This window comes from Netta rufina, assembly GCF_964035555.1.
Source record: "Netta rufina genome assembly, chromosome: 6".
NCBI lineage: Eukaryota > Metazoa > Chordata > Aves > Anseriformes > Anatidae > Netta > Netta rufina.
The window spans coordinates 24,642,683-24,665,388 of NC_140129.1; the positions used below are offsets into that span (position 1 = coordinate 24,642,683).

Sequence of the window (22,706 nt, forward strand, 5' to 3'; positions counted from 1 at the left end):
GGATGCCTTACAGGGAACACTGCTGCACCACGTAAATTAAAGATATTAGGAATGGCTTTCATCAACAAATGTTGAAAATAATATTTGGGCCAAAATGACAAAAAAAACCCTTCCCCATTATGATAATGTTTCTTTAGTCACATATATATATATATATATATATATATATATATATATATATATATATATATATATAAAAGCATGAACTATGTCACAGATACCAGTTCAAATAAGATAGGTTTCAGACAGTTCACTCACATTGGACTTATATTGTGCTACCTTTAAGGGCAGAACTCGGAGGGGAGTCAAGCTATTTTCCACACCTTTGCCCAGTTGACTCAGTTGCAGGCAGGACTGATACATCTGCCCCATTCCCCAGCCTGCATCAGTGCCTCTCAGTTAACCAAATGGTGGTTACACCTTCCTTTGTAGGTTATTGAGGGGAAAACAGCCCCTGTCCCTTCCCAGCTCCTAAGTAATTGTGTTCAGGTTTAGCCCAATATTTGATTTTAATCTTCTGAACAGAAGCCCTAAAATCTCCCCCAAACTCCTCTGTTCTGCATCCCATTTGTAACTGCTGCTGACAAATTCTCATGTGATACATTTATGATCTAATCCTTGAACCTGGAAAGAAGCTTGAAATCATCTGGTAATACATTGATGAATAATGCAATGTAGAGAAAGCTATTAGCAAAAAAAAAAAAAAAAAAAAAAAAGGATTAATACTTGGCAGAAACAGTTAGGAAGATGTTCAAGAACAACTGGTTAAATTTAATATCCAGCTGCTTTACTGATGTTAGAGTCATAATACTTGTTTTAAATAGACTTTAAAGGACTTTAACTGAAAATCAATACCACATCTAGCGTGCCTTTAGAGGACTGTCTGCCCTGCATGCTTTGCTGATCTCTTCCCCATATTGAGCTTTAAACACTTGAAATATTTAATCTAGTGTTTTCTGCCTTTGAAAACTTATTTTCCCCATACTGTGGTGTAACCCTCTTCTCCCTCTGTGATTTGCATTTACCACCAAATACAAGCACTTGCTCAATGGCAGCAAGCTGTGATAACACAGCTGGTGGGTGTCTTGTCCCCAACCGCTGCCTGGTGATGGCTGCCAAGACGTGGTCAGCAAGGCTCAGTACCAGCCAGCTCATACAGAATTGATAGAAAACTTCTTTCCATTCCCTTAGGAGCTACAGCAGCTGCTCCTTCCTTACTGTGAATGGAGCTGGATCAAAACAGGTCATTTACAAAGATTTAAACTCTATACTTACTAGCCACACTATAATGTATACTGACTGCTTTGAAGTTTATCAGAAGAACAAATGACAGTTTTTTCCCCATAATCTGGGCATTTTTTAAAATCTCCATTATGGGAATATTATTCTCATAGTGTATTTTTTATTTTTTTTTTCCCCAGACACATATAAACCACAGAAAGTGATTTGCCAACCTGTTCTTTTGCTTTGTAAAAAGGTAACAATTAACACGGAAAACTGGGGAAGCATATGCACCTTGATAAGCAGGAACAGGAGAAAGTAATGTACCTCCTTACACATAATTGGAGTGAGCACACCCTGTGAGTGTAGGATGTGTTCATAATAGCAAGGGTACATGAAGAACTGAGCCAAACTATGAGTTCTGAAGTCCCCTGCTCAGGGGAGCGGATAACTTTCCACTTCTTATCCAAAGCACAGCAGCTCAGAGGATGTGCTATTACTCCTGACATGTCCTGACACCATGATGGAGGCAAATGCACTGGCTCACTATTGGTTTTCAAGAGCCATGTCAAAAATGTGCTCCTCCTGGGCAAGCAGGGGCATGAGCTCATTTCAGCAGGCAATTCTTAAGAATCACCCCTGTTGCTTAAAGCAAAGGTGTTTGAGAATGTGGGTTTGAATGAAAATCTCCTCTGCCACCAACAACAGAGCCGCTGAATCAAACAAAGATTACAAGTGAGAGCATTATCCAGAATCAAAGATATTCATACGTGAATGCTCTGAAATGATCTGACTTCATGAACTTCTACCATTTTCAGATCACTTTGTGAATTTTAATCTTATTGTTTTTTACCAAAGAAATTATCAGACATGTGAGTGTCATTTTCATGAATGGAAAAGGCTGATATTTGACAGCAGAAGAATTAGCTGCAGATGATAAATAATTTATCTCACTACTAACCTCCATCTACTTTATGAGTTTAATGGTAGGATGACTTTCTAAAATTTTTACTCTTTTTCCTCCTTCAAGCAAGCAACGACTGATGCCCAAGAGATAACCTTTTGCATGCTGTACAGCTGGGATGAAGAAACAAAGTTAATTTATTTGTATTACCTCTATGGCCAGCTGAAATTGTTCATGCTCTCGCTGGAGCTGCTCAGCTTCAGAGAGGGAGCTTGCATTGACAAGGCTTGCATTCAGCATTGATTCACCATTCCGGATCCAGCCAAGCACCTGCAAAGAAAGGATGTGCTTAAAGGATGCTTCCATACAAAGGTTTCTGTAGTCAGCTATCAAAAAATAGCTCGGCCTAACAGAAAGGTACTTTGCCCAGTGTGGTCTCAGGCTGAATCAGTGAGGAGAAAGAAATCCTAGGATAAGGACTCAGTGACAGAAACTGTCAGAGGGAAAGATCTTACTGCAGAAGCTACTGATTAAGGAACCAAATACCAAAATATTTACGTGGATATTCAGATGGAAAAGAGCTTTCATTTCAAAGGTCTGATCACAAAAATGAATATTCTCCTGTGCAAATACCCCAGGGCAAAACCACAAAGTACACTAAGGGGTATTTGAAATAAAACATAAAGATCTCTCTCCTTTTTGAATTTCCACCTGGAATTATGGACCTTGCTGGGTCATGCTGCAGCTTCCTTCATTCTTGTGTTTCTTTCATGCAAAAGTCAGAGCTTGGGGGTAAGGAGAAGATGCAGTTGGTTTCATCTGGCACGTAGTTAAGATGCAGTTGGAGTTTCTGTGCACATGCAGAACTAGGAAGAAACTCCATGTCTTGCATTTTATATTTAGTCAAGAGGCTGTACTTCAGGGATGTTCAGATTATTTGTAGACATGCAACGCATGCTGTTATGACTACAGAATCAAACACTAAATGTAGGTAATTAATCTATCAAGCTCTTATTTATTTATTTAAACAGCGACACTTTCTACTATTTTAAGGCATGTTTTTTGAAAATTAGCAACCCACACGCATGCACAAGTTCTCTGCTGTGTTGGCTCAAAGCCTATTTTCTACCTGTGTGGGTGTCAAATTATTCCAATAAAGCCAGCAAGTTGCTGAATTCAATTCACAGATGCACAGGAAATCCTGACTGCCCAGGCACTGCCCTAAATTTAGCTTGTGATTTACAAAGCTCCCAAATTGACTTTGCTGCAATATTCTACACAGCAATTTCCCTTTTGTGCCATCATTTTCATCAAGTGATCCATTAAATTGTCTGAAAGAAACAGGGATTTTCTGTTGTTTTGTTTTTTATCCCTGCATCAAGTATCACCCTACTTGTGGCCATTCAATTCCCTGTGGGGTAGGAAAATGAGTTTTCCCTAGGACAAAGAAAGAGGAAACATTTACACATGTATCTGACCCTAATTTGTAGGAAATTACATCTGCTCAGTATAACAGTGTGGAAGATTTCATTTGTCAGCTTTCTGTCTTTCATCAGCAGGTATTATTGATCCTGTGGGAAATGCAACAAAGATTTAAAGGAAAAGAAATCGGGTTATCATGTGGCAATCGTTTTGGCTAGCATTTTGTATAATCCATCAGAGAAGAAAGCTACATTATTACCCACTCACTACATGGTACCAAAAGCTGAAGTTAACCAAAAGATGGCTGTATCTGAAAAAGGGTTGAGGAGAGTATATCATAAAGCAATGCATCATTTTACACTTGATATATTGCGATATATCCTGGCTTAGGCCGTTTAGACTGTAAAAAAATACTGAGTCTGTATGCTAAAAATGCAGCAACTGAATTGATTTTTTTTTTTCCCCCCAAGCAATATAATCAGTACATGACAGGGTCCTCTGGGCAACAGCTTTCATTTGATCTGAAATTTTCAAAACTTGTCAAAGAGATTTTGGTACAGATTTTATATAAACATCCATGTTTCCAAAAAGACAAACAAAACAAAACAAAACAAATAAACAAAAACACTGGAAGCCTCAGTCTTAAAAAAAAAGAACTAAACTAGTAAAAAGCTAATCGACAAGTTTGAGTAAGGAGGAAGAGGAACTATGCAACTGAAAGCAGCAAGGTTTCCTCCAGTGTTAATGGATGTGCAGATCACTCTTTACAACTGTCTCGTTAACTCAGTAACTTGCAGAATGAAGTACTCCGGGTCAGGCCTGAGGTTCTCCATCCTGAAAGCCTCTCAGAGCTCTTCTTGACCAAGGCTGCTGCCACCTCCGTTGTGTCCCCCACATCCTCCCCAAAGAAAGTGGGCTCAGACACTCACTGTGGGACCCCTGCACTCCCTCTTCCAGACCCAGTGAGCACCCAAACCCCAGCAGATTTTGTCTGAAAGAACTTAAATAACCCCGTTCTACCTCCAAAAGTGCAACACTTAAATGTCAGTACCTCATCTGGGATTGTATCAGCTTTTTCCAAAATAATGTTTTCCTGTTATTTTTTTTTCCTCTTTTTGCATGCATGTGGTTTACATACAAAGAAAACATTTTGTGGCGTATCTAAAGCTTCCTTAAGTCTAAGTGCAAAATCCAGTCACCTGCAGAGCTTTTTATTGTACCTCTATTTTGGAAGTAAACCGTGAAATGACTGGGAGAGAGCATTGTACTGGGTCTGGCTGGAATGTTAACTTTCCCACACATTTGTACCTGGTTAACAAGAACTTATATGGTGCTCTACACCTTTTCATTAAAATACATATAGAAGCTGCTAATACAGCACCAAAACACGTCTCTGGTTGTTGCATTTATTAATAGATTCACCACTATCTGGGAATGCACAGGCAAGCCAATGATTTAAGGATGCTTTTACACAGACACATCCTACAAATCACAGATTTTATCAACTTTGTAGAAGCAGTGATTAAATAATCCTGGAGTTAAATAAATCTCCAAAGACTCTTAAAAAAAAGCCTAACCATTTTCTTTACAATGAAGAAACAGAAATGCATTAACAATGACTTACATAAAAGCCACGTCTTCCTGGAGAACAACTTCAAGGCATGGGTTCTCTAACACAGCAACCACCACAGCTCTGAAACAATTCCCACCTGTGTCTCTAATTTTCTTAAAACAGACTGCTTTTGGATAAGGCTCCACCGTAATTAAATAATAGTTCCAAATTCTTATAAGATTAATACCCTGAAACTCTGACATCTTCACTGAGCACAGCATCAGAACTTACAGGAAAAAAAAAAAAAAAAAGTGAGGCACCTCATGTGCAACCTTCCTTAAGAAACAAGAGCTCTGCATCCTGTAGTGAGTCTCTCTGCTGGTTTACTTTAGTCAGAACTCTTCTCTTGCTGTTCCTAAAAAAGGCTTTAAGGCCTTGATAATGATACAAGTCAAATTAGGTTGGAACAGACTTTTAAGTTTAAAAGGCAAAACAATGTAAGAGAACCTTTTACATCTCTGATCCCTTTGAAGATTCTCTGAGTGGCTTTTACCAGGAAAGACACCACCACCAGCAGGGACACCTTCTGGTAAATTTCAGTCATGTTCAAAACTGCACTCCAGTTTTCAGGAACTTTGTGACATATTTGCATGGGGAAAAAACAACAAGAAGAAACCCAACACCAGAACAAAAAAAAGAAGTGCATTCGATATACCTTGAATGACTGGTTTCCACCATCCTTTGGGCATATCTACCTGGAAGCAAATCTAACGCTAAAATACCGAAAGTGGATGAATAATGGCCATGTGAAAAAAATATCCAAAATTCATTTAAAAACAACCTGGTAAGTAATTATAGTGGTACACTGTGACAATATCCGGGGCTATATTACAGGAAGTTCAACACTTATCAAACAAGAAATAAAACTACAGACAAGAAGCAAGAGATTTTGGAAGCCAAATATCTGCAAGCACAGCACTGGAGAGTTTGTTTTTTAAATTGATCTCCACAACTCTATTCTACTATTACTTTTATGTGAGCAATCCAAGCTCTGTAGTTTCTGTCGAAAATGAGTGGGGAAAGTGAGGGGAAATCAGTCTTGGGAAGGGTATTTCTAAATAACAAAGAGTTTGTGAATCACTGGTCTATACTATTTCCAGTCTAAAGCAGTTCGCAGAACATCTCACTTTGAATTGTTCTGCTTTAATGGCCTCAAACTTTGATTCATTGTCCTGGCATTCGAACCCTTGGTGCATATGATTTAAAGCAGAAACCCCTCCTAAACGAGACTTAAATAGATAGAGACAGTTAAAAGATTTTGCATTTCCATGAGCCATTACATCAAAATGCAAACACATGTACGCGTAGCAGTCTTGACCGATTTTCCTATGTCAGCAGAAGTAAACCACCACTACAGTAGGTGTCTTGTGGCAACCAAATCTCAGCTGATTTGCAAGAGTGAGTGCAATTTGGTAATGAGATCATCCATCGTCTCAGATGCATTAAAATGAAAGTGAAGGAAATTTGGACCAGACTGGAGATGAACTACAAGCCAAAATCAATATATTTCCCAATTTCGCTAAATGGTTGGGAATATGACTCATCTACAGGAAACCAAATAGATAGGGCACAGATATATTTTAACTTGGCTCTTTTCAAGAGAAACTGTAGCTGTGGTAATTTATAGGTTAATAAGAAAAGGAGTCCGTAGCATTCAGCTGAACAAATAAAATGATTCTTCACTATTGGTTTGGTGAAAGGTCACAGTAATAAAGATTCTGATAGTCCCAAACTATGTTAAGAAAATACTAATTCAAGGCAGCTGTATGTTCTCTAACAGTAAGTATTAGATATTTCAGTCCTAAAACCACTTCCTTTGGTTAGATTTTGATTTGTAGAATAGTAGAGCCCAACAGATACTTGACAGTGAGGCAAGTAACATAAAGTACCTGCAGAGAGTGCTACACTGCCACTGCATGGCTCCAGGAACAGCCGCCGGGCTGGCTGACCGAAGCAGCATCCTGGGTCAATAGGGTTACAGGGATTTGGTCAGCTAGCAATAACCTGTATTTTTTGTATTTTTTCATTTTATTATTTATTTATTATTTTATTTTTTAGCATTTATTCTTTTAGTACTTAGCTATTAAGTAGTGTATAACAAACATCAGGAACCTATGGAAAAAAAGGATTCTCTGCACATTAACATGGTGACTATGAATATCACAGTGTCTCAAGAAGAAAGCCAAAGTACACTGTAGAGCTCTGGAACTTTGTAAGGAGGGTCCTTTCAATTTATCACAAACACAAATCAACTGCATTTTCAAAATCAAAATTCAGGACAGTTCCATGTTAGTTTCAGTTATGGTTGCAAAATATTCAAATCAAAGTGGGCTTTGAAAGCACGAGAAAACAAAGAAATGCAAGGCATCCAAATGAAATATTAGGGGGGAAAACAAGGGAGGCAGAACATGATTGCCTAAGCTAGAATGAAATCTGGAGGAAAAGCAATATAACAATACCAAGATGGTTAAGCAAATCCTAGGATAGAGACCACAAATTGAAGTTTTTATCTGACCCAGAAGATTTTAAAGGATCCTACAGGTCAACGGATGTGTAGCGATAACTTAAAATGTGAAACTACTGTAAGGACATGCTTAGACATCACTGTTCAGTTATCCTTTGCTTTGGGCCAATTCTACATAATAACTTCAGTCTGGATCCCATATGAAATCATTGTACTCCCAAAACACAGGCTTTGAGGCACATTCCAGTTGAGAAGATAGGGTGTCCGTTCTGCACGGAGTTCCCATAACTATTCATGAAGCCTCACATACACGCAGTACAAGGAACAGAGCCCTTCATTATTTGTAAAAGGTCATGATGCAATCTGTCAGCAAATTAAGTACTGCTAAGGAAAAAGGGATTACTGCTAAGGAAAAAGGGATTAAGACCCGGCAGCATGGTTAAAAACTCTCACCTGCTTGACCTCAGCCTGTAGGTGCCGAAGCTGTAGGCACTGCTCTAACCTCTTGTGAGTTTGGTCAGCATTAAGCTCCAGCTCATGCTGTTTCTCATGAAGGAATTCCAGCAGCTCTTGAACTTGTGTTGCAAGATCAATGTCCTTTTCACAGATCAGCTCAATGCCTACAACAGAACAACATGCAGACAGATCATTACACTTACCTGCAATTCTAGTTGCACAAACATTTTTTGCCACCTAACACATTGATTTGTAACTCGTTTAGTAATTCCTTCTCACTGAACTCTCTCATCGTCAGTATTTGGCCTGTCCAGTTTCCCATTCTGCACCACTACATCTTTTCTACAATGTAGTGTTTCTCTGGTAATCATTGCTCATCTCACCCATCAGCAATTGACTAAGAGAACATGATTTAACCATAGCTTTGCTCAAAAACTTGTGTGAACATTAAATTAAAAAAAAAAGGCAGAAATTCTCCCTTCATTACAGTAAATCATTAACCTATACTTTACAAACGCATGTTGAAAAAAACTTAGAAGAGGAAGAAAGAAGTGGAAGAAATTAGAAAAGTGAAATAAAGTAAATTCTAGTCACCAGATTTACAATAGTGCCCACGAGTAGTTGGAACTCCACAGGGCAAACAACCTTTCCATCTGAGGACTTTAGGGTATCATTAACAACAACTTAGTTTAAACCAACCTGTAGTTCATTCAGAATTATTCCACAGAGTGACTTTCATCCATTCCTCACATACCAGATAAAAAAGGCTGCCTTGTACCACGTTTTCTGTTCCTTGCATCTTGCATGAAAAGGATAAACTCTCGAATGACCTGGCCTGATCTCACAGCTGACCCTAATTTGATCAGAGGCTGAAAGAGAGACCTCCTGAGGACCCTTCCCACCTCCTGAATTTTCTTGTGACCCTATGGGCCTTGCGAGTGGTAGTTATATGAAATACAAACACAGAGTGTCACATATTCCTTCTTGGTATGATAGCATTGGTGAGTACATTACAAGTGTAACTGGGAAAGTTTGGCCTGGAAGAGTTATGATGTCATCCTACGTTACTGTAATCCCTTATAAACTAATAAAGACCCGACTCTTCCCTTACTGAGGTCTACTGGAATTTTGCCACTGGCCTCAGTACAGGGAGGATCAGGAACCTAATAAGAAAATAATCAAATTGCTGTAATGCTGAGAAAACACTACACTTTTCTCCAAAGCCATTTGACTCCATGGAATATTAGGACATTAAAAAAGAAATGTGTTAATTAGAAGCTTCTGTACAAAGGCTGAAGATAATTTTTAAAATCCATTTAAAAAGATTTATTTTCTTTCCCCTTTATCCTCCTCAGAGACTCGTGACTTTCATTCTCTCTCACAGTGGTATCCACAGAGGACAGTACACAAAATAAATATGACCTTATGATTGACTCTATCCTCTTTTTCCTGCTTTCTGGTTTTATCAGGAAAAAAGCACATGGGAATGCAAGGGATTGGCTTATTCCCTTTCCCGGCCAAAACAAAACAGTTTTTTCATTACCAAATAAAGCAGAATGGCCCCTGGCTTCTCATTTAAGACCTGGAAATTTAATATATGCTTCTATTCTTAGGAGTGAAGTTCCTTTCAAATGCCAGACATGAGGCATCGTTGTTACAATTAGCCTGCGTATGGCTCTGTATCCTTAGGACATGACGGGCTTTTCATACGCTTGACTTCACCATACCTATAAGATATTAAATGCATGGTTTTCCTCCGTGCACACTCAGCTGGTATGGTTTTGATTGTGCTAACTCATCAGCGGCAACCAGTGAACTGACTGGGATGCTATCCAAGGGCAGCCAGCACTCCCCATGATGAATGATCTGCCCTTTCTTGCTTGTCATATGTCACACAGATTTATTCTGCAACGCCAGTGCATGCAGCGAGAACACTTATTCTTCTCAAAGATTGGTTTGCAAATTGGAAAGCTTTGCTTTCAGAATAATTTCATACATAAAATCTTTACATTGTGTTTTGATAGACAGAAAAGCACAGATGATTTTCTGATAAAACTGAACTCAGTTGCCATTTTTTTCTCATGTCTCAACCATTGCAGCAGATATGACATGAAGGATAATGAATTTAATATGTTTTTTTAAAAGATATTTACAAAAAAAAGTACCCACATTGGTCAGCATCCTACAAGACGTACGTGAGTTACAGCTGAGCTATTTGCAGTGTGACATACTATTCAGTGTAGGGAAGTGGTATTGCTTTTTGACCTGTACAAAGCTCTTCTGAAGTTCTTCTGAACCTGTTTCTTAGACCAAACTGTTACAAGCCTGTAACTGAACAGCACACTCTCCTCTTTATTGCAATATGTATTTTTTATCCCAGAAATGACATCACAGCCAAAAAGAAACAGATTTGCATTTCCCTTTTAAGTGATGCAATGCTGGGAAAAGACATGAATTATGTTAGTTTGACACCCAGGACACAAAAGGGCTTTGAATTTTCCACATAACAGGCAGGGATTGTGTAAATTACCCTGACATCAGTTTTTCAGTGTATTTCAGGCTAGGCTTAGAGAAATTGCTTCTAACACATAAAAAGCTAGCTCTGTAAACCTTGAGTGACACCTGACTGTGGTGCTCGTGGTGACAATGATATTAACAATGCAAACGGACATTAATAACAAAATAAATGTGTGTTGTCAGTTAATCAGCTATCAGAGTGTAGTTGCTTTTAGTACCTAGAAGCAGATTGACTGAGGGACATATGATAATGAATGTGACATGAACGTGTCATCACTGCCGCTTGGGTTGAGGTTTTAAACCACCCATGAACTGTGATCCTAAACTCTCAGAAATCTCCAAGCTGCCTCTTTTGGAAACACCAGGCCTTTTAATTTATCAAGATAGACACCCAAAAATCAATATCCATTTTTGAGAATTTTTGCACACAGATCCCCTTTAATCAGGGGATACTTTGATGTATAGAGCTGCAATCAAACTGGAAAAACAGAATATAGACTCATTGAAATAAGAACTGATGAGTCATTAAGAAGTCCAGTCTTTCTGAGAATACTGTTACAATATTCTCTAATGTAAACCTCTTTCCTGAAGGACACTGGTATTAGTCAGACAGGAAGACAATTTGAAAGTACTGCAAAATTTCAGAAAACACGACTTGACTTCCAGATCTTACATATTCCCTAACAAAAACAAACATTTATTTGAGTTTCAAAAGAGTTTTTTAACATTCAAAGAGTTATAATTCTCATTGTGAAAAACAGGCTAATCTAAAGCAGGCTCATCCACAAGTGCTGGACTAGTGGAAGAAAACATGGGACATCACTCTGTGCTGTATGGCATTTTGGAAACAGTGGACTTGCACAGATGTGGAACATACGCAGATGCCCTGTATATCTGGATGGATTCTGACATGGTCCATTACAGGACAACTGGATTTACTGTACCCACACCACAGTGTTCATAGAGAATTCCAGGTACTCCACAGCCTGAGAATCACTGCTCCAAATCTACACGAGATGTGCAAAAAATCATGGGCACATGTCTAAAACCTTTATGTACCTGCACAAGGTTTTCAAGTGAAAAAGGCGTCATGCACGCATGGAAAAAAACCTGGATGTAATTTTATCTGACAGACTTACTAGCTTAAGGACCTCCAAGACAAACTCCAGAACGATCAAAATTGAATCTGGTTCCTCTGTGACATGTTAAAATGAATAAAGCTGAAAGAGAACTACATGGAAGGGAAGAAACCTCAGGCGATTAAGAGTGCCTGATTAGGTGGAATGTCCCTGAAAAATCACCATTTTTTTAAATGTTTTAACTTCTATGGCTGTAGCTGAGTTTTGATTGTAGCAGTGGTGACACTGTACAATGGGAAGCAGCAATAGCAGTTGATTTCCCAGAACCCCTACAAGTTCACAGCTCTGACAGTAAGAACAATCATCCCTTAACTTCTGCACTGAGTGACTGTGATATAGGATTTAGCAAGACGGAGTAAAATTAAATGAATTTTTTATGGACTACAGCTTTCCTTTATTAAAATAAGAAACAGTAGGGTCCCAGGTGTAATCTCTCTCCCTTATTTTGCCATTCTCCCATCATTTAGCATTCTGCGCAAGGCAGACGTGACCATTACCTTTGATTAACTACAGTTACTGTGCATCCCCATGAGGCTTCCATTTCCTTGCCTTTGGGAGCAATGGATTTTTATCAGGTAGACTTTATAGAAAGAGATCTTAGATAATCTTATAAAAACGTTTTAACAGTCACTTCATTTAGCTGTTGATCTTTTGTCTGCAATCAAAAAAAAAAAAAAAAAAAAGCAGGCCCTGAGACTCCTGACTGTTCTCTGTTCTGGATCATATTCTGTACCTCCCACAGATTCCTACTCATATTAAGATGCTTCCAAGATGTACTAAAAAAAAAAAAAAAAAAAAAAAAAAGCATACTAACTGATGTATTAGGACTAATTTGTTACCCCAGAAAGCAAGGGTGCTGAAGCACAGGGCCAGACACAGTGTGGGCAGATCTCCTACAAGCTTACACACATGGTTCACACAATGCACCAGCTTGTCTAGTTCACAACATACTCTTGTAGCAATCTTTAAGCCTCTGTTGAGTGCAGCCTGCCAAATCAGGCTGAATACTGCCAATTTTTTTTTTTTTTTTAAAGGTGGGTGCCTAAGGGTAAAATGTTTGCCAAAGAATAAAACCATAAAAATCTTTTTTTATGTTGAAAGTGCATATGGGGAGGGAAAGAACAGGAATCACTCTTGCTTTGCACTCTTTCCAGACATTCAAGAAGGTTAAAACGCTTTGCAAGTAACATTCACTTCTGGGCTTTTATGCAGTGATTAATTTGAATGACAACACTCTTTTTTCCAAATGCAGAATGCAAGGACACAAAAATCCTGATTCATAGGATGTCTTGGAAACAGGATCTTACTGCTGAGAAGCAGAGTAGAAGTACCAGACAGACTCCCAATCAACATGAATCAAGTCTGTCACCTAAAAGCACATGCCAAAGGTTTTTTGCATCCAACTAGTTATCTTTAACTTTCAAATGCACATTGAAAAGGAAAATTCCAGTAGCATTTATCATATTGCCTTTTTATACACAAAATAATTCCAATTGGAGCTGGCTGGAAACAAGAATTCAATTCCATGGTACATTTCAAGGCTCTCATATTTGGATTATTTTCCAGAGGGCTTCTGGATAACTAGCTCCTCTCTCCCTCCACCTCTCTCTGTCCCTTGGGCATGTCTGCACCCAGAAACATGGCACAGGGAAGGGATACTCAAGCGTGAGGAGAACCGAGTTAGCACATCTGGTCAGCTTGCCTCTGGATAAAATCTAGTTGCAGAAAGGTTTACAAGCTTAGGAGTCTAGAGCAGCTAGAATTTATCCAGACCTGAGGTCAGACTGGCCAGCTCAAGTATTCATAACTCATGACTACCCGCAGTGCTTGTTCTGGAGCTGGTACAAGGACAAGTGTCCTTACCTGTGTAATGTGTCTTGCCCTCTCCTCTCCCTCCATGTTGAAACTGACAACAAACTCCATCCTGCAGTTGTAAAAGTTTCCAAATGGAACTTGAAAGTCAGCTTTACTTTCACACTGAGTTTTGGTTTCAAAGAAACAGCAATTTCTGACTTATAATCCTGAATCCAAAATTTCCCCAAACTTATGGAACAGTTCTGGGTGTGGAGACAGCTATAGGCCAGAGTGGCTCATGTTAAAAGTTGAAGTATTTTGTATGTAGTGGGGTACTTTTGTTTGATATACAGGATTTTTTTTTATTTATTTTTTATTTTGTGTGTGTGTGTGTGTGGGGGGGGTGGTTCTTTTGTTTCTTCTCATATAAAACAGAGAACAATTTTTTCTGCTGACCTGAAGCCTGGACCTCCATGATGTATTGGTGTAAATCTTGCCCTTGTTGGATGACTTCAAAGGTCATGTTGTTCATGGCCAATTTCCGCTCAGTGTGACGCTGCAGACGTTGCTCAGCCAGAGTGAGGTCTTCAGTATTGAAATCATTCATTTGTCTCAGCAGATCTTCATTCCAGGCATCTAACTCTGCTGTAACCTTCATGGGCAGAAGATAAGACACTGTAAGCACTCAAGAGCAATGAAAAATCTTACTTTCAAACTGTGTATGGATCACTGAAATACTTCACATTTTGACTGTGATCCAGAAACCCCCAAACCACCGCCTCAATACACTCTAGATTCTGCCCATTTAATGGTCACAGTTAACATTTTACTTTGGTAAGGATCAATGGAAAGATGATCAATCCAGCGAGAAATCCGACAACTTCTTTTTCCCTTCCACATTCCACTGTAAGAAAAGACTCACTGTATTCACATGGGTGGTAGAGATAGTGCTTATGAATAAATTCAAATTTAAATTAAGAAATAATGCTGTCAGAATTGCAAAAAAATATTTGACACCTGTGATTACATAATCGCCAAATTGCCTGAATATTTCTAAAAATTTCTTGTAGCACACTATGTGTTACATACTACAGATGGGAATATTTTTTATTATTATTGTTTATTCTTTTTCTTCATAGAATTTAAATTATAAGATGCTTCCATTAAGCTCTAAAACAGGGATAAATAATACATTTGCAGAATATATTATAATACTATGTTGTTATAAATTATATAAGTTATATATTAATATAATGCATTGTGAACAGTATCTACATGTTGTTCACAGAAAATGCATCATGACACCTAACATTTTATTATGAAATTGGTGAGTTAGCCCCCACAGCATTGACTGCAGTTGTCTCAGTCTGTGCTTTCAGGGACTTTGTCTTTTTAAGGGTCTTTCTGCTAGCTGGAGTGGGAACAGGCCCTGTATAAACTTCCTTCTGTGAATCTCAAAGATTTCATACTGGGGAACGAATATAAATAATAATCCCAGGGCAGTGGTCACAGACTGACAGAGTTAAAGAAGCATTTGGACAATGCTTTCAGACATTGGGTCTGATTTTTGGGTGGTCCTGTGCAGACCCAGGAGTCGGAACTTGATGATCCTCGTCAGTCCCTTCCAACTCGGGATCTTCTACAATTCTATGAACACATTTTTACAGATGGTGAAAGCACAACACAGACACATCACACTCGAGGGCTGGGTGAATCACCAGGAGCATCACAGGCAGGACCCAGTTCTTGCCAAAGACCAATGTTACCTGCCAATAGCTCATGGGAACAGGCAAAATCTTCTGTTGCTCTCTCTGCTTCCTAATTTAAACAGGCAGACTGATGATTCTAGCAGTCCATTTACTATACCATTTACATTTTAGCTCACAAGTAGCCAACCAATATCACAGTCCTGCTCTGGTTTTGCCTGTACAATGAATGCAAGCTTTAACCCCACTCAAACAGCCCAGCCTCCCTTCAAATTCGACTCTGCTACTAAAAGATGGAACGTGCTAGCGACAATGAACTGGGGAAGTGGGACAAGGGGAATGGGAATTAAATCACACACATAGGCTAGTACTGTGCAGCATATAATTGTTTAAAGTATTTCAGAACTATTAAATATATGCCTGAATTCACATTCATTGGTCAGCTCTTCATAGCTAGAGCCAGGAGAGCTAAAAATAGGTATCTAAATTCACACTTGAGCATGTTATCATGTAGTGAGAGGTTCTCTGTTTCTCACTAAAAGCACTCTTCAGTGCCTGTGTGCAGTGAGATGTTTAGCTTCCCAAGTAGCCAGGATTCGAAATTTTCCACTTGGTTTTCCTTTCCAGAAAGCATAACATTAAATCCAACACAGGCACTAGAAGGGAACCCAAAAGGACCGGCTTTCAGCCCCTCTCACATTAGTATGGATGGGAGCTTTGCATTAGATGGGAAAACATAAGCACAATTTCTAGGCTCTTGTTTGAGAGAAGCAAAAAAGCAGATTTACTCAACCGAGAACCTGGGATCTCAGCTGCAGGGTGGAAGGCAGAGTGTGAACGTTCCGAGGAGCTTCTATTTTTCTTCAGCTTTTTCCATCACCCATTTCACTCAATTACCTTTAAATAACAACTATCTCTACAGTCTCTTTGGCCCCATTCCTGATTCCAACAGCCTCTGATTCATTTATATGTTTTAGCTGGGGTCCCTGGACTGTGGAGGCTTCTTGGCAGATTTAACAGCTATGGAGGAATGGTTGGAGTAGATGCTGGAGAAGGGTTTTACTAGATACATTTACTTTAGAGAAAGATCCTTGGCTAACTGCAATCAGAACTGAGGTAGCCTTGACCTTGTTTTAAAGTAAAAAATGGAATGAATTTAGAGTAAGCACAGGTTCCTACAGTCATGACAATAACACAGTTCAATGCAAAGCCCCTTCTGCTTGTAGGATTTAGTAGTGATATAAACAAACCAAAGGATTTTTTATTTTATTTTAATGAGGTATTAAAAATATTGTCTGTTCAAATTCATTGCACTAAGCATAAGGCTGCTAAAACAATCACTTGAAATTTTGCAGGGGCTTGCAAAGTACTTCCCAATTCCCTGCAAGCATTCCCATGTATATGCACTCAGGAAGATGTCTAAAAGCATTTGTAAGTGACTGCAATACAAAACATTAAAACAGTCAAGGAACATGTTACAATAGTTTGCTCTTGCAGCCATGCTACAATATGGGGATTCCGATCAATCTCTTTTCATCCTGCTTATGTCTCTGGACATCATCTCCAGTACAGGAAAATACAAATCTTTTGGAGGGTTGGACTGCCAGGGAAGTCGAGGATGGACTTATGAACGAATCAACAGATAGTCCCACATCTTCAAGTAGGCTGGGATCCAGCACTACTACATGAGTGCCTGGCTAAGCCTCTCTGCTGTGATGCCATTTCTCTTAGCAACTTTTCCATTTGCAGGAGAAGGGACACTGAGCAGCACTGATTTTATCATTAAATCCACTACAGTTTCCACTCATGCACAGGAAAAGGGCTGTTCCTGACTGCACTGGCTTTTGTCCCTAAGCATCCAAGACAGGTGAACAGCAGAGAGGCATCTACAGGCACTCAGGAGAGGAATTGCTTCCCAGGCAACCCATGCTCCTGATGCTTACGTCAGCAGCCATCTCTCACCAGGCTCCTAGCACAGAAGGAGCTCCACGTGGGTATCTATGTGTTCTGCTATCCACTGCAAGGCACAGAGGGATTCATGCTCCGTTATCCACATTCCCCAGTTCAAATCACTAGTTGCAAATGGAGGAAAGGAGGCAGGTCAGGCAGAACACAAGCTGGTAAACTCCTCAGGCTGCAAAGCCAGACCGGGTGCTCTATGTTGTGTTGTCAGGGCCATGAGCTGGAGCTGTGTCTGTGCCTGTGAGGCTCTGGATGGTCAGTCAGGTCCAGCAAGGCTCCTTAGTTCAGCCACAGGCAGCAGGGAAGAGGAACGAAGGAGGGGAGCTGTCTCTGAGTGGGAGCTGAGGAAGCAGTGCTAATTATCCCATGTGCTGGGTTAGGGGAGGAGAGGAAGGAGTCAGACACAGAGAGAGGTGGAACATCACCAAGCTCCTCTGGCGACGTGTGTGCACAGGAAGGTTGGGTACGTTGCTCTGAGTAACTGAGACAAGCAGATGGCTAGAAGGGAATCTAAAGCACACGGAGGCAAAGAAGCAATAGCAGAGCTGTGATAACAACCCAGGTTTCCTGACTCCCAATCTGGTGCCCTATCCCAGAGACTGTGCTGCTTGGCATATCTCATTAAGACACTTCCTTTTCTGTCTGTACAGCCAATGCCTCAAAATCCCAGCAGTTTCTGTATTTCATATCGGACCATTTGGAAATGGTCCCAGAGTCTGAGTGCCTAGCTAGATTGACTTGGGTATAGGGAAAATTTATTTTTCTTTAGAAAGAGGCTGTAATTAGGCAGCTCTGTTAACTACAGATGTATATTTTTCAAGCCTAAAAAAGGACGTTGGATGCTTTCACAGAATAGGTCAGACATTGACATCTATGGTGAAACTTGGGACTACACAAGTTGAAACTACTTGAACTGTGTGTGGCAAGAGCCAATTACACTGAGCCTATGTCAGGGACTGTCTCATAACAGGGACTGCCTCATAACTTCTCTTGAACTGTGGTAAGAGCCAATTACACTGAGACTATGTCAGGGACTGTCTCATAAATGAGGCTCACTTGGCCATGAACTTGTTTAATTCCCTTTTGACCCAGAAGAATGGCTGATTAGAGTTTGTTCTGTTCATCTATTGGATTTTCGGTGGGAAGAACTGATAGCACTTCTTATGCTTATTCATTTTCCTTCACAGTGTTTGTGATTCTAAATAGACCTTAGCATCCTTCACATGCCCTGAAAGAAGAAGAGTGCTGCCACGAGAGAAGCCCTGAGCTCTGCTTTGTTCCGCTATGGCATGAGAGAGAAATTGTACCAAAGCAGGAGGGTCATGAGGGCAGCAACAGTGGCAGTGCACAGGCCTGCATTAGCAAAAGTGGCAGGCCCTCCAAAGTACTCACACTGCTCAAAGGAAAGCTAGATGCATACCTCACTGTCAGCCACTCTCCAACTGACTCTGGAAGGAGCCACATTCCTTTTCCTTGCAGGTCATATAAGGTTGGTGGCCAAGAAACAGGTCCGAAGCAATAAAAGGAGGTCAAATGACCCCAGAGTGTAAATGAGAGAGAAAGACACAACAAAGCTATATATTGAAAATGAGCATGGAAAGTATGATCCTTTTTTCTTCATCTGAAACAGATTCTCATGCTGTCATGATCATGGGAGAAGAAATGATGCAGGTAGAGAACCCAAGCTAGCATTAAATGAGCTACCTGAGATATCCACCTGACAGCAGCAGGGACAGCCCAGGAGTTCACTTCAGCACGTGACCAAATACTGGGTTCGTGCTGAACTCCACTATCACAAGACCATAACAGATATACAGAGTACATCAGCCAGATTTGTGTTTTGTGCAGACACAGCAACCACAGTCTAGACCACATATTTTTTAGGCAGGCATCCTACTAAAGCAGCAACTTAATATACCCAAATTCCTATTGCTGCAAAACTGCTGCTTTTGCTGCTTCCTGGATTTACCATGTTGCAACGCCAGCAGATAACACGACTGTGGGGAGAGAGACATGTTCATCTTCAACCCTGGAGAGAGAGAGGAGAGGCACAGAGAGGTAGTGGGCAGGTCAAAAGTAATAGCACTAATACCAACAGACACAGTCCTGCCATCTCACTCCTGTAGTGCAGTTGTTTGTGGATTAGGCCAAAGAGCCTATTCAAGCTAAAGCAGCTGCTGCACAGGCAATTGTATATCTGCAATGGTTTCATATCTAAATCCTATCTGTTTTTTGATGCCACTGCTGAAATTTTCTATAAAATGGTGCTGCTGAGCCTTGAATGCTGCTTGGTTGGCCCACATTCAGTGTTTGACACCTAAAGTCTTCTTGTTTAATGCCAGCCAGAAAAAAAATAATGTTTGCCAATTGAAGAAGGTGGAGAGGAAAATGAAGAATCAAGCAAGAGAAAATAAATGTTATATGGTGAATGAATCATATAGGAGCTGATATTTTGAAGTATGGGCTAGGGAATGGGCATATGAGGAGGAGGAAAAAGAAAGTTCTACCCTGGGAGCAGCCACTATCAACAAAAAGAGAGTGGGCTTGTGAGAGGGATCTGGAAAAGAGTAAAGACGATTGGGAAGAATAAGCAAATGTAGGAGGTAGGTTGCAAGAGAAAGGATGGTGGAGGTAGGAGGAGGAGCAAAGGTGAGGAGTGTGGGTAGAGTACAGGGATGAGGCAGGATGGGAAGAATAGTCACACAGGCACAGGGCAGAGCTCAGAATCAAGGAAAGGGAGTATCTACCTCTTTTCAAGAATATGAAGAGGGGGTGGATGAGATGGGAGCTCAGATGTGATCTAGGGAGGAATAAAAAAAAAAAAAAAAAAAGATCATTCTGACTCCTGGATGCTAAGGGAATGTCTATGAGTGAAGAAAGAAAGGGATTATAATAGAGTAGGGGAAACCAGATCTCCAGGGCACATACTTTTATTATTATTTTTATGTTTTAACCAGATGTGCCAGGGGTAGCAGCACTCAGCTCTGGTTTGGAATTCAGAGGGCGCTGGAAGAGCAGAAGACTGGACGTGACCCTATAAGCGGATCTATGAGCAGGCTAAAACTGCAGGTATATGGTCGGAGATGTAGGTAGGAAAGGGTGAATGAAACTGTCACTTCTACAAACCACGTATGCAGAAAGTTTGCCATTCCTTCTTCTCAGGTCTTGGTTTGGACTGACGTTGTGCAGTGTGACAATGCTGTCACCCATTCCTTTTGACATGTGGCAGAGAAACAATACTGGCTTAGTAGGGACCTGAGCTATTGAAATGTGAAAAGGCTGTCACAGTGATGATTCCGCTCCAGTGCCTCTGGCTCCTGAGTCCCAAAAATATCAAGAGAAACAATAGAATTGAACTCTAAAGACAAGGTACCCAAGAGAGACTCATGCCTTGCTTTCCTTAAAATGAAGTGATGTGCAGTTTGAAACCCATGCATGTGAAAAAGAAAAACAAACAAACAAACAACAACAACAAACACCTAAGTATGGGGCATTATAAGATTCCAGCAACTCTTATGTCTTATAAAGAAGCTCACATCTGAGTGTCAGCTATAAGTCAGTGGGGGGTTATAAAGCATCTTGTACCTCCAAGCAGGCAGCTATTTCACTTGAAAGATCCTGCTAATGTTAGAAACCTGGAATGGGAAACTCAAGTAAGTTGTAAATAACAGTGAATCAAACTACTGTCTGCAAGCTGGCTTCTGCTCCCTTCTACAGGAATGGGTGGGAAGAGCCAAAAGAATCAGCAAATGAAATCAAGGCTGAACAATTTAATTAGCAAGTGAAATGGAAAATTGGATAACCAGCAGGTGAAGATTTTAGTGATTGTGGTACTTTTTGAAAGATAACAGTATACAAGATGCAATTTATATTGTACAGCAGGGACCCCATAATCCCTTCCAGGACTATGTCTTTGCATAGAAAGTACACTGCTCTAAGACTACAGTGGACTGGCTTTGCCTAGCACTGCACAGAACCATGTGTATTGCAGGAAACAACAACACACACACTGTACAAAAGATATAAAGAAAACATATGCAGAAAGATGTGGTCTGTGCTCTGGATGGTATTCATTGTGGTAGGGGTTGCAATTCTGAGTATTTTACCATTCATTTCTTATGCAATCACCCAGCATTTTACTAAATATTAACATCCACCCAAATAATGGTTAATAAGCCTTTAAGTGACTATTTTTGAAGCACAAGTCGAAGAATACTTGACAGATTTTAGTGAAGCTATATCTCTGGGATACTACTGTGTTTCATACATATAATGTGCTCAGTGTGGTGCCAGCGCTGCCGCTGATGCCTGCCAGCTATTGTCCCCAGGGTCTTATACCCTACTTCCTCATAGTGGATCAACTACTCCATTCACATTGCATGAAATCTCCTGAGTTACTTGGTTGGCTGCATGAACTCAGTCATAGCATGCATCACACAGAAAGCCCCACCATATAATCCTAATGATCCCATCTTGTCTTGGAATGTGCAATGACTTGGTAAAGGAATAAAACATATCAGGCATCAAAGTTAGACACGTTTCCTAAATAAAGAATGGGTTGTCACTTTATGGTTTTAAAACCTAAGGCAGAAAAACCTCCCACTGGGATAGCTAGGCTCTCTCATATTTCTGTTATGCTGGTTTCCAGGTGTCGTCATCGCTTGGATTTCATACTTTACCCCAAGAACCTACAGTGTAAATATCAGTCAATATAATGAGATTAAGGCAAAAAAATAAAAGGCAGCACATGCTATGTGCCTCTGGGTTCACATCCAAATTCATATCTGCCAAACCTGCCTTGACTCAAATACAACACAAAAGCTGCCTAGGCAACTCACAAGTCCTTAGAAGTCCTAAATGAAGACAGCTGCTCTGCCCTACTGACAAAAAAGGCAGGTGGCTTCTCTTTACATAAAATACTCTTCCTGAAGACAAAATGAGACAATAGTTGGCAGATTCCACTGAAGCACAGAGAAGGTTAATGATGCCTAAGTAGATGGAAGTGAGTGTTGCTCATGAAGTACCATTAATTCTGAAGTTTGTCTGGACTCCAAACCTCTGTCGGGAGGAAAAGATCATAGAAAAGTCCAAAAACCACAACAGCTATGAAGTGGATGGGTACAGTGCAAGTCCAGAAAGAAGTGCCAGAGGAAAGGGTTACGTGGTCCATGGCATGGACTTCAATATCTGGGAAGAACAGTAAAACATGAAAGTTTCCAAAAAACAAATTGCAGTCAGACACTTTCTAAATATAAAAAATAAAGGTCAAATAGTCCATGGCCATTTGTGAGCTTGAAAAATTCCCTAATACGTTCAGTTTGCAGTATCAATTAGAAAAGGGAGAGAGAGAGAGGTTAGTAGGGAAAGGCAATGAAAGAAAACATGTTTGGTATCAAAACTGGATGGAAAAAGACTACACAGGATGCAACTATTCTCTGAGATTGAGTTCTAATATGAAACCTTCCCCAAAACTTTTGGGAGGAGATGGGCTCCCACAGTTGCATATCTG

At 40.1% G+C, this 22,706-nt stretch overlaps 1 protein-coding gene across 9 annotated transcripts in view; it reads right to left on the minus strand.

The window, feature by feature from the left end:
- The window catches only part of KALRN (kalirin RhoGEF kinase), a 493,218-nt gene that overhangs the window by 158,350 nt on the left and 312,162 nt on the right, over window positions 1-22,706 (minus strand). For all 9 annotated transcript variants that reach the window (XR_014618580.1, XR_014618581.1, XM_084289498.1 and 6 more), the window contains exons 14-16: window positions 13,986-14,181; window positions 8,077-8,243; window positions 2,336-2,455 (exon numbers count right to left, since the gene is read on the minus strand). Coding sequence is in view for 7 of the 9 variants with exons in the window: in XM_084289498.1 (XP_084145624.1) it covers window positions 2,336-2,455; window positions 8,077-8,243; window positions 13,986-14,181 (483 nt within the window). In the remaining 2 variants the exon portion in view is untranslated. The remainder of the gene's footprint in view (window positions 1-2,335; window positions 2,456-8,076; window positions 8,244-13,985; window positions 14,182-22,706) is intronic.